The sequence below is a fragment of the Musa acuminata genome, chromosome BXJ2-4, assembly GCF_036884655.1.
Source record: "Musa acuminata AAA Group cultivar baxijiao chromosome BXJ2-4, Cavendish_Baxijiao_AAA, whole genome shotgun sequence".
NCBI lineage: Eukaryota > Viridiplantae > Streptophyta > Magnoliopsida > Zingiberales > Musaceae > Musa > Musa acuminata.
The window spans coordinates 32743375-32756819 of record NC_088341.1 but is presented as its reverse complement, the minus strand read 5'-3'; the positions used below and the strand labels follow the sequence as shown (position 1 = coordinate 32756819).

At 35.3% G+C, this 13445-nt stretch overlaps 1 protein-coding gene across 1 annotated transcript; it reads right to left on the bottom strand.

The window, feature by feature from the left end:
- Positions 1 to 274: 274 nt before the first annotated feature.
- LOC135610377 (protein EARLY STARVATION 1, chloroplastic-like) lies at positions 275 to 12719 on the bottom strand. The gene is made up of 11 exons (XM_065104808.1): positions 12396 to 12719; positions 10311 to 10402; positions 9858 to 10051; positions 7098 to 7137; positions 5623 to 5704; positions 3655 to 3732; positions 3441 to 3566; positions 2495 to 2616; positions 1011 to 1050; positions 674 to 748; positions 275 to 561 (listed from the first exon to the last, which is right to left on the bottom strand). Exons 1-11 carry the CDS (start codon positions 12659 to 12661, stop codon positions 402 to 404), a joined length of 1275 nt encoding a protein of 424 aa, XP_064960880.1. The 5' UTR covers positions 12662 to 12719; the 3' UTR covers positions 275 to 401.
- Between the last annotated feature and the right edge of the window lie 726 nt (positions 12720 to 13445).

Sequence of the window (13445 nt, the reverse complement as noted above, 5' to 3'; positions counted from 1 at the left end):
GTTTGTGGTCAACGTGATTCACCGGCGGCTGCAGCTAATCTAAACATCATTTCGTAGTCAACATGAGCTGCCAATGGTGGAACCCCCAAGGTGTGGAAGTCTTCTCTATTACATTAAAACTTGTGGAACAAGGCACTCAGCAATTGAAAGACTGCATGCGTTCTGACAGGACAAACAAGAACAGGACAACTGGAACTATTATGTCGATCCTATCGTGAACGTGAAATAAAAGCATCAATAGAAGAAGATTGACATGGGAAAACATAGAATAACGAACGAACGAACGAACCAATAGAAGAAAGAGATCATTTCATGTGATAAGTCAGCACAAAAATTGGGAGGCCAAAACAAAAGGAAAAAGGAAAAAAAAAAAAAAAAAAAAAAAAGGACGCAAACACCATTCACTGCTGCAGGGGTTCATCTGGTGGATCGTCCTTCTGTCGTTCTGATGCACCAAAGTCAAGATTTGGGTATACACCCGGTGGCCTTTCTTGAGGTTGTATCGATAACAATTGGGTGGAATCACCCACGACTTCTGCCCATCCGTAATGAGGCTCACCCCTGACACAAGAACGAATCATCCAGATGTTAGATTTGTAGGAGACATGATCCGATCGGGAGGAGAATAGCATATCGTGCATCATTCTCTTTGATGCACACGAAACAAACTCACTCATAATAGGTTTCTTCATCCACAACGATATCCCAGCTTTCTCCTGTGGTACTTTTGCCATACTTGTGTACTTTCCTGAAACAAATTTGGTTCAAAAAGTTATATTCAAAAACCAAAATCATGACACAGTGGTAAGTAAATCATTGTGAAGAAACATAATGATACGTTTAATTCGATATGCTTTGTGCATACCAAATTGCCTGGCAATCAAATATATTGACCTGACTGTAGGTTTATGAACATTTAGGATCCTGAATCTTAAATCTTGTTTACAAAGAAGCTCGACAAATGATGCATCCACAGAAGACTAAAAGGAGAGAGATTATAAAGTAAGTACCCATTTCCAAAGTGCTCTTCTCCCCAGGTTCTTGACCAACCTACAAAAGATCAAGTATGTAACTAAATAATAGCATGTGGAGGTCGCAGCAAGAAATAAAAGGAACAAGTAATCCTTCAGTTTCGACTCATGATTTAGTAAAAATGCCTATGCATGATTTACTAATGGTGCATGTATGCGAGTCTGAACTTTGGTAGAGCAAATGAATAAGTGAATTGGGGGGAGACAGAGAGAAATTTACTATTTTTAGGATGTACCCTGTGTTCCATCTGATGGTCATCGATTTTAATTAATAGACTGACATTCATAATGAATGTCCTTTTCTTGCTTGTGTTGTCACTAAGAAAGCATTGAGCTATGTATGATATTTGAATATAGAATATCTTCTGAATGACATAGGCAGTTCAAACTTCAAGAAACTGATCTATTATTCCATTTGTTTCACGTACTTGTTGAGCTGAAAGTACAGCACTCTAAATCATTCATAACTTCTAACCAAATCCAGAGGCACATGTAGATGAGAACAAGTATATTATAACTACTTTTATAATATATTATAATTACTTTTATAATCTATTTTCTAATAAATATATTATAACTACTTTTTGTGAATTATCCTTCATCATTTTTTATTTTTTCATAATTTTTTAAATTTTAACTTTCATTTTTTTCATAACTTTTCATATTTTAGATATCTTATGATATATGATGCAAAAGAATCTTTAACAAATAAATTTTTTATTTTATAAATTTATAACTAGGTTTTTTTTGACAATTTTTAGTTCTAAAATTATCTTCTTTGTTGATCCTTATCCTGCCAATTTTGATTCTATTATTCCTATGTGATCCAAATCTTAATATCTGTTGCATGAAAGGTGGTTGATAGCACTACATGAAAGGACCAATCAATTGATGATGACCACTTTCAGCTAATAGACTTATTAAGAACAAGTTATGCCTTCTTGGTGACTGAAAATCTACAAAGTTAGGAGTCCCCTTTTTTTGTTTCCTTTCTCACTAATGCAACTAGGAAATAACCCAAAAGAATCAAGATAAATAAAGACACATGAAAAGTTAACAAAAGCATGTCATCCTAGAGAAAGATAAAGCCACAAAGATGGACAGGAAAATGAATGAGGGAAATGAGTGGAGAAATAGAGAAAAAACATATAAAGGTTGGCATGAAGTACAGGACAAATCTATATAAGTCTCTACTCTCTCTCTCGTCCATATTAGAGTATATACTATGAAGACAATCCCAACTTTTATGCAAATAATCCTAAATCATGGGTATCTAGTTAAAGGGTCAACAAAGCATTTAAGAATCAAGCTCAAGACAAATAAAGTTATCTAGCAATATGCTCATCTACACATGCGTATGCTCAACATAATCAAACATTCAGGAATGTTATATGCCTGAAAAAGTAATGAACATTTCACATATGCAATAGGCCCAGAAGAATGACAACAGTGGCACAACTTACGTTCACCAGCAGGAGACACATGCCATGTCTCCCCTTGTCGTGAACCTATTCCAGCAAAGAACTTCTCTTCCCATTTATCCCCCCATCTGGTACCTAACTGAGTCTCTGCCCATTTATCAGTCCTATCAAAGATTAAAAAACATTATAGTTAAATATCTCATTTTAAAAGAGAAGAAAACTTTAAAATTGTCATCATCTAAAACAAGCTTGAACAATCAAGTTGGCTGTACAAAAATAAAAAGACAAAACATCTTAAATGCTTTACTATTAAGAACTCAATCAAAGCTGAACCAAGCATGAGTAATTAAATATGCTGTACACTAATATAGCATATTGAAATGCCAAAATGATATTTCAGAACAAGAACTAAGTAACAATACTACCATCATATTTTCATTAAGAAAAAACCAAGTACAAGAAGCAAAGCTGTTGATTCACTTTGCACCTGAATAGAGCACTCACCGATATGGTTCTTTATCACTGCAAAACTAGATAGTTTCCATTTATTTATTCTCAACCAAAGCTTCTGGTCCAAAATTTGTGTTGGATGGTACTTCAATGAGCCAGTTGCAATTCTTAAAATTAGGAGATGAAGTTTCAAAAGTGAGTTTGGCTCCTAATCTGCTATTTATTCTCAACCAAAGCTTCTGGTCCAAAATTTGTGTTGGATGGTACTTCAATGAGCCAGTTGCAATTATTAAAATTAGGAGATGAAGTTTCAAAAGTGAGTTTAGCTCCTAATCTGCTACATTATAATGGTTTTATTTTATTGTGGCTGATACGTATGTATTTTGTTTGTTGCAACATGTAAGGTTTGCATGTGAACAAATCTGGAAGGCAGCAACCTACCATAAGCAGAAAAAGCTTAATTATGAAATGATTAATGTACATAATTTCCATGAGAAAAACAATTAGACAATGTAGAATATGATGTAAACAATCAAACCATTTGAGTACGAATCCTCTTCCATCATAGTGTTCTCCCCACTTCTCCCACCAGGATTGTTCATTCAATCTTCCATACTTATGAGCTCCTTTCTCTGTCCAACCTTTTGCATCATACTTTTCCCACCTAGAAGCAAAGTAATATCCAGTCAAACAACTGAGAAATTAAGGTAAGTAGCAAACTGTCATGGCATCAATACTGAGTCACTTCTCACCATTTCTCATACCATCCAGCATTTTCTGTGCCTGATTTTGCTTGCTTCTGTGCACTCCTCTCTATCCTTGCAAGATTACTACGGAAGCAAAAGTTCATCATTATTGCTTCATACAGATACAACTGTTTATTAGTTTGCAAAATTTTCAAACCTAGGAGATAAATAAATTGGGCTCAACTTCTTTTTACCAAGTCGTTTATTATATCTAAACGTGTTTACAAGAAACAAGGGCTCTCCAAAGACAGCAATTTGAGAAATTTCCCTTACTTTCAATCAAGAATTTGAGATTTACGTTCATAACAAATCTTGGGAAATTAATATACATAGTGGCACAAATTGTGTTAGAAGGACACAATGCAAGCTATACACACTTCCAAAGCCTCTCAAGCTTGCATCAAATTTGATGTTTCCACTGTCAAGGACGTATGCAATTCATCTTCAACCCAACCTACGCATGTTTTCAAGTCCAGTTCACCACTGAATGCTTCACTAATATGGTGGTGTGTTAAGCTATATGAATGTAGAATTTGGAACATTTTTTTTGTGGCATATGTAATTATGTATAATTACTATAATAATATCTTGGTATCATATGATCAAATATTGTCCTTTTGTATTTCAGTTCCAGATTTACGTTTAGAAAATGTTATGTATCTTCTGCACATTGTTTTAACTTTTTTGCCAGTTGTAGTTGTTGAACTTGAATTATTTTCTCGACTATCTCAATCTTAAATCCTAATTGTATCACCCATGGACAATCCCAATCCCACCACCCTCCAATGTATTTATTACCTTTGTCTGATCTCAATATTGATCCAGATCTCATAAATCTAGGTATTGAAGTCAAATGTCAATGGATTGTGGAATTTGAAGATTCAAAAAAGCACTCTTAATAAGTCATGTTGAAGAGAAAAGAAAGAAAAGAATAAAGATCGGCCATACAACGAAACACAGCATTCATGGTCAAAAGTTGTATAATAATATTGGTGGCAATCATGTGAAAGTCAATGTATCTGTTTGAAATAGATGCGATAAATTGGAGTTATGGTTTTATTCATGAACTGGCCTTAAATATGGAAAATATATATATGTGATAAATTCAACTGTCTTAACCATAAACTTCATTTAAGTGTAAATTAGCATCAACAGATGTTTTAAGTAATTTTTAATAGATCCATAGGTAGATTTTAGTACTGTTCAATCTACAATATGTAGAACATCCATAATAGCAGTGAATGCTGCTACATGACTCGGGTTGTACCTAACATTAACAAGACATAGAACCAGTGTACTCTCACATACACTGATAATCCCTTGGCAATGAACCCAGTCAGTTTAAATTTTATTAAGAAGGTGAAGAGTGAAGGGAGTCTTAAATTTAGGGATCCTAGGAGGTTAAGTGGCCTTTGCTGATGGCATTCTCTAGCCATCATGGCATTGTACTCACTATATGATGGCTCAATGCCAATGGCTCAGTGGTCACAGAAGTGAGACACCAAAGGGGAATCCTTTCATAATATAATATCTTAATGTTAAAAAAAAAAAACTTGACAGCAAATGAGGTGAATTGCACAAAAGATGAATATATTTTTTTTGTGCAATTATAGATTTAGATTGTGGTATTAAGAAGATATGTTTCATATTTTTTAACAAAATTGCAACCATAAAAACTGTAACCATTGGTTTACACTAAAGCAATTGGCTTGGCAACTTTTATATTCTTTAAATATCTCAAGTGTATTCATAGAAGTATTAATTGCCTCCAAAAATATCAATTTTATGGAATCTTAATACAGAAAAAACACTAATAAATATTGTTATTAAGAGGATAAATTATGAAGCAATTAATTATATTACATGTCACAAAAAATTAACAATTTCAAACCAAATCAGGTCCATGACAACATAAATTAATAATTTAAACTAAATGAATATATGAAAAACCAGTGAATTTTGAGATCATATTACCTCCATTCGTCTTGGTACAGAACTTCCTTCCATGTTTCCCACCATGAATCTCCTTCAGCATTTCTCCCAGATTTCTCTGCACCTATAGAAAGTGATCACAAAATTAGAATAAACAAAATATCAACAACAGTTACATGACTAAAGATTAAATCATTGCATGGATCTAGATTCAGAAACATATAACCAAGAAAAGTTTTCTTACCTTCATTCCATGATATCAATGATAGAGAAAGACAGTTCAACCAAAAAAATCAAAATTTAGTATACTAAAGAACATGTAAGCATGACATTTTAAAGAAATATTATCTAATAATAAGATCAGTCCCCCACAAAATAAACTATGCATAACAGTTCCCACAATATGATGGACCACATATAAAAATGACTGTAAAAACTCAAGCATGATAAAATTTATTTGTGCTAATAAATCGTTAAACATAATAAAATATGCTTCAAGAAACTTAAATTAGAAAAATCAGATGAATATTTTAATTGGAAGATTAGTAATCCCAATTACCAAAAGCATAAGCTATTAGGAAATTCCAAACTCTAACATCCCCTCTCACATGCGAATGGGTTTAGACTCTGATACATGTAACTAAACCAAAGTGCACGATGCAAGTCAAATCACAAATATTAAGCCAAACAAAGAGGGACACATTCATGATTCGAACTCATAACCTCATACGCGATCGTGATAAAGATTTTCATTAGATGATAAGTAATCCCAAAAGTTGATAGGAAAAAGCCACATCTACGTTGCTAATCATATTTAACTAGAGATAAAATCATACTTCTACTGATATAATTCTTCGTTCCATAGTTCTCAATCAATAAGGTTTTCTTATAAATGCTCAAATGTGACAAACAGTTTTTCTGTTATTAATGAGCTAAAGATGTTTGTCCTTGTGTCTAGGTGGATTCTTCAAAATGAAAATTATATAGTGTACTCCCACTTTCAAGCTGCACACCATAAAGCCGATTTTCATTATAATGACCCTATATTTTATCCATTAGAAATTTATTTTAATTTTAAACAGAATTGTAAAGTTGTTATAGCCAGAAAAGCAAAGTTCACAAACAAAGAGGGAAAAAACACACTGACAAAGGAGTGAAAAAATTAAACATAATTGTGAGTGTTGTTCCCTCCTAAGTTTAGAAAAGAGGTTCTTTTAATGAAGCATACATTCAATGTCATACAAAAACATCAACGAACTATATATATATATACATACATACATATGTATATATGTATATATATATGTATATATGTATATGTATATGTATACATATACATGTACATATACATATACATATACATATATATATATATAACATAGTAAAAGCCGTAACAATTCTCAAAAATACCATTGTCATATAACATAATACAAAAATTTATAACAGATAAAGTGCAACATTTGGATAACTTCAAATTTGAACCAGCACAATTTTATATCTTTGGTAAAATAACATACCTAACTCTTTGTATCCAGTCCAATCACTTTTCTCCCACCACTGTCAAGTAGACCAAGAAAGCCAAGTAAATGCATCAAGGACATAATCTTAAAAAACATATAAGCTTTACTATTGAGGCATTGCCTAACCTTACATGTAAATACGATTTTAACTGTAAAAATAAGTATGCTGGTTCATCCAAGAACAAATCAAGAAAAAGCAGTTTATTGAAAATAAAGAATACTAAGAATATAAATCCAAGAAAATTTTGTGGATGAAAATTCTATTTACCAAGCAGATTAAGTATTTCAAAAATGTTGCATAAAGTTAAAGTTAATCAACATGCATGTTTAGGTGAACAGCAACAATATGCTGACCTGAATCTTTCATTTTACCGCACCTTGGTATAATTATTATAAATTCTGATGGTTATCTGCAATCATCCTAGACTATGACTAGAGAACCCAAAATTGTGGAACAAATGAAAGCTGGATTAGAACATCGCTGCTACCATATACTTAGAGAGCTTGCAACCCAGGTCATCTCTCCATCCAGAAGTCATCATTTTTCTCAAATTTTCTTTCCAATCACTGTAGTAGGCCTTAACAACATATCATTCATATCCCAATACCACATATGCATAGCACATGGCAGACACTAGCTTGATCTAATGATTCCAAGTCCTGGCAAAAGATAATGGCATGTAAAGCACCAGAACAAGGAATCCAATTTGCACTTAGCCACTTGCGTATGCTATCTTCCTACTATTTCTTTTCCACCAAAAATTATAGGCAATTAGTTCATACTCTTTTAAAGATTAAAATGCCTACACAAAACTAAAAATACAGTGAAATAGAATTTCATGCATCTCAAATTGCAAAAAAAAAAAAAAACATATTTTCTGTATAGATAGACATAATAATATATTCCAAAATTACCAAATTTTCTACACCATTGTTATAATTATGAAAGTTTTACCAAATTTGAATATCAGTAATGATTGATACAGAATTGAGGAAAAGAGAGAGTGAAGAAGAGAGAGGGAATAATATGTTTTGCACTCTTGTGATGGCTATATGGGAAGGGGGATGTAAAATGGCTGTGATGGTGGGTGGGACAAGCAGTGTCATGGTCATGGATGGATGGATAAGTGGCAAAATTCTGAAGGATGGTTGGTGGACTAAGATGCAATTACAGGATGCTCACTCAGGTTGCAGGGTGAGAGAGAGAGAGAAGGAAGAGGACCCTCTTGACATGGGTCATGCAGTGAACGTGGTCGCCCCACTCGTCGACAAATGGAAGCCTGTCAACGATGATCAGGAGGAATACTTGGGAATTGACCTTTGCCAACCCCTTCTTCAGATGGTAAAGGGTTGGCAAGCAGCTGATGGTGCTTCAGACGTCAGTTCATTAAGCCTTGATTACAGCAAAGGAAGCATCCCAGCCAGGCCTGCTGGATTCGCCGACTCTTTCACTTCTGCAGATGGCTGATGAATAAGTTGGTACATCTTGTGTTTCTTGATCTCTTCTTTTGTTTCTCCTTAAAGGAAAGAAGTAATGCACCCTCTTGAAAAAAATACATAAATTCAACCAACTGATATACTCTATAGTAATACGATCAACAATAAATTGAATCTTTTGCAAGATAGAGCTATATCCTTAAGTCCTCAGGCAAACAACCAAAGCACCCATTTGATCTTCAATGTTACACATACTAATATAGAAAATCTGATACGGACACCTCCAAGTAAGCAAGGATCATTGAATCTAGACTTCTGAATTTAAATATTTTTCCCCATAAGATCAATGAAATTTATGGAAATCCGACAACCATAATTTCAATTTGTAATCAAATCACCATTTCTAATATATAATAAAATATTAAAAATCTTAAAGAAATAGAAAAGGCATTTTGCTTGATTTATATTTAATCAGAAACATATAATTGCCCAAATTAAATTTAGCCGTAACCTATCCTACCAAATCTTGACTGAATCAATATCTGGGCTGCAACTTATATAGGTAAGGAAGGTCAAGGAAGGTCAAGCAAGAATAAGTTATACACAGCTAACCCTCAAAATCTTGAATAACTAATAGGGGAGCTAAAACATTGAGCTCATCAGCTTCAACAAGGCCCAGTTGGCCTTCAAAAGTTTCCAACCAGTTTGATGGGTTGTGATTCATTTTAAGGGTTCCAGAAAGTCCTGAACTGACTTGAGGCCAGTCCTACCCAAATCAAGGCCACATATTACTGATCTTGCATCCATATCAAAAATCCGAATCAATCATAAAATCCATCCAGTCTAGCTAATCCAATTTCTTCATATTCTCAATTATCATACTTGATCACAAATTAGTCCTAATCCTCTGGTACTTATATGCCCAACCTACAGACGTCAGGGGTCTATTTAATCAGGATCAATCAGGTGATGAAGCATAGAACATTGCAAAACATATTAACTATTTGCTTATCCCTACCCAACCAACAGTTTCAACTATCAAGTTGAATGATAAGAAGAAAATAAGATCAGAGGATCAAGGTATAGATAATTGGATGAAGAGGTACTGGAATGATAACATATACATATTTGATAGGTCTATGTTTCACCAACATGGTAAATTCGGAAAATATATCAATTTGAAGAAACCATATAAAAGGATGGTAGTCGATTTCCTTGATGAATGATAACTACATGGGGGGGAAAAGAACAATAATTCTTATCAATTTCTTGAATTTAGAAATACATAACTAAATTTAAAATGAATTTAAGAGAACTTACAGTTTCTTTCCACTCTGAAGAGCCATCATGAGATTGACCTCCCATTTTAGCCCAACGACACCTGTATCCATTATCACCAAGTTCTTCTCCGCTTTCCCGATACCATGTACTACCATCTTCATTTGTGCCTGACTCGCTGACCTTTTCATCTAGTAAGTTGATGCCCCATTCTTTCTCACTAGCAATACCAGTGTCTAAAAGGAAGATGTCAAAGAAACAAAAGTATTTCCTTAGATACTATAAATGATAAATGTAAAATCATAAAGAGTAGCAATAGTCCATGGAGCTTCTTTGATAAGAAAACCATGGTACAAAGATGTGCATGTTGCTGGCTTATGCATAAATGGCCCTTGCTGGAAACCACTTCCCTACATGAAAGCATACCAATATTTTGGAGACGCTATATCCAAATTATATAATTATGAGAACTAAACTATTGGTGCTGGAACAAACCTCTCTTGGGTGGAGTATCACGAGACTCCGGAGCAGGACCTCTAGGACTGCAGCGAGAAGAGAAATCTTGCTGTTTGAAGAGCCTTTTGGATCTATAAAAGGGACTCAACTTGTAAAGAAATGATATGATGAAACATAATTACTTAACCAACAACTACTAAATTCTTTCACCCTCAATATAAAAAAGATGCATGAGTACATTCTGAAATTCCAGACTTGAAAAACAAAGTTTTTGCTAACTACAGAAACGTAAGACAACAATGTAGTGATTTTGTAACTCCATTCAGATCAAATTCAAGACTGAAACCAGAAAAAAGATCAAGAGTTGCTCAAAAAAAGAAACAAAGAAACAAAGAAAGAAATTAAATAACAGGAAGTAGTGATGAAGTTAAGCATTGCAATAATGCCTTCCAAAGGTTACAAAATAACATAAGAACTACAACAGGAGCAAAAAACTCACATTAAATGCTGGCAAAGTACATCCTCAATTCTACATATGAATTTCTCTTTTATGCATTTTAAGCATCCAGCTATTAGATAGTGCCAACAAATTTAAAAAGCTCATTATTAAATTTCTAAAATTGAGATGTCCTGAGAACTGAAACAAGTTCTCAGCAAGTATAACAACATAAGACAATATTAAATAAAAGATATGATTTATAAGTAGTATTACATAAACTCATGTATAAATTTGTGATATAATAAAGCATAATTTTTTTCACATTTTATGAGTTGCATAATTAAAACCATAAAGTTCATAACGTACTTTTAGAGGAAACAGAAATCATGCAAAACTCGACAAAGAAAGAGTACTAAGGCATCTCATATTCAAATGACTGATTTATCATAGAGGTTAGAGTAAAAAGTGAATGGTTTTACATACATTTTATGTAATGTGGAAAACCTAGAGACCTCAGGGCAAAAGAAGAAAAAACAAAATTCACATGATGTAAGAGGGAGCACTAAGGCATCTCATATTCTCATAACTGATTTGTCAAGAATTTAAGAATAAAAATGTACATGGTTTTCCATACATTTTTTTCTCTTATTTTATATTACAAATACCCAATTTTATATAATGTGTGGAACCTAAAGTAAAGAATGCAGAAGAAGAAGAAGAAGAAACAAAATAGATACGGCATTATGGAAGTAATCACACTCATTCGAATTACTAGACTTAACCTAAGTTTCAAGTAATAATTAGGTGTGGAGTTTCGATCAAGTTGTTGACTTAGGTTTAGAACAAGTCAAATGTGGACTATAGCAAAACCTGTCCATTTGAATTCATTTGGCTGAGGTTTGAGTCAACTCCATGAGTTTTCACAGAGTGCTACTATCTTCACCTAGTTTGCTTGTTCTATCGTCCCTATATCTTTAGCTAGTGTGGTGTTACATCACAACCATAAATTACATCCATAAGTATCTCTAGATCAATCAAAATCGCAAAAGAAGTTTAACAAAACAAGATTATAGAATTGTGGTATTGCTTTCCTGAAATATTTATCCACTAACATCATAGGGCGAGTGAGGATCTCTCTAGAAACATCCTTTACAATTTCTTCATAAATGAAATTATGGGCTACTCTGTGCCAATTCCAATCAGCGAATATCCGCAATATATTAACATAGTAGCATCATATTGAGCGGAATTTTTAATTTGGCAAAAACTTTTAAATCTGCAGAGAATTGAGTATAACTATATCACCAACACAATGAAACCTCTGGAACGATAAGGACAAGTAATGCACATTTCCTCCGCAGACGTGAAACGATACGTGATCACATTAAACTTAAACCAAGGCCACACTATGAGCCGACAACACTATACCCTTGAGAAAAAGAATTGAAAACCACAAGTTAGAAAGTGAACCGTATGCAGCTGAGGTAAAGAAGTAACTCTCAAGAACCGGAAATGCGCCTCAAGACACTCAAGAAAACAGCATTGTGGTCATCAAGAATGGATCTTGGACCAATATTGACCAACCAGAAAACGCCAGGAGAAGCAGGGCAATGCACGTTACGCTCAGGGCATCCGACCCAGAGCGGGGTCTTGGAAATTTCCCAAGCTCGGAACAAGAAACGTACCGCGGCGAGGGGAAGGGGAGGGACGGAAGCGCCTCCGCCCGAGTTCTCCGTGCGCCGCCGCCGCCGCCTCCCTGCTTCATCGGCTCGAGCCACCACTCCCCCGCCTTCTCCGCCGGGCAGCAGCACCTCACTCCGGCTCTCCCCACCCCTCTTCCCCAGGCGCGGGTCCGCCGGCGAGGGGGCGCCGCGAGCGGCGGCGGGGAACGGACCCTCCTGACGCCGAGATCGAACGGGGGCGCCGCAAGCCCCCTCGAGCTCGCGGCCATCTCCCACCCAGGATCAAGAACCCAGAAGGCCGGTGAAGGGAAAACCAAAGTGGAGGTGATTTAAACAGCCTCACGCTTTTTATAAGGATGTTCGCCACGAGAGAGAGAGAGAGAGAGAAGAGAGACGGGGGAGGAGACGGGAGCAGGGCAAGTGGGACCCGCCAAGGTCCGGGAGCGGCCGCCACCACACATGTCAGCTACGTTGGGTGGGACCCACGCGCGGGACCGGGACGGGTGCGGTTGAAGGTGGAGAGTAACCCGCGGTGGGAATACCCGGAGGATAATTCGGTTTCATTTTTCGTCGGCGTGATTCAGTTCGAACCGTTGGATTCGGGATCCGATTACTCGCCGGCAGCGGGTCCACGTGGCGACCCTTCGTTCGAATTGCAGCGAGAGTCGAACCGATCGAGTGTCGTACGACGCGGGTAGGTTGTTGATGCGCCATCAGTACGTGTACACATTGTGCATACGTATTAGATTACTTGATAGAGAAGGGAGACAGATTGAGCTCAACAATAACCCCATGGACTTATTGGTGTTTTGGATTTTATTCATTTGAGTGTGTTATCGGATTCTTCCGCGATAAAACAATATATATTTTGTGTGGGAAATGTTTTTATTATATTTTTTGTCATAAAACTTCACCTCAAATTATGGTAAAGCTATTTATGTTATTTATAAATAATAGATATATCACTCTTACTATTATTAATTACTATTAATAATACATATGTTACTTCCAAATTATCATACCCTACTTTCACTTGTTTAATGGTTTAAGAGA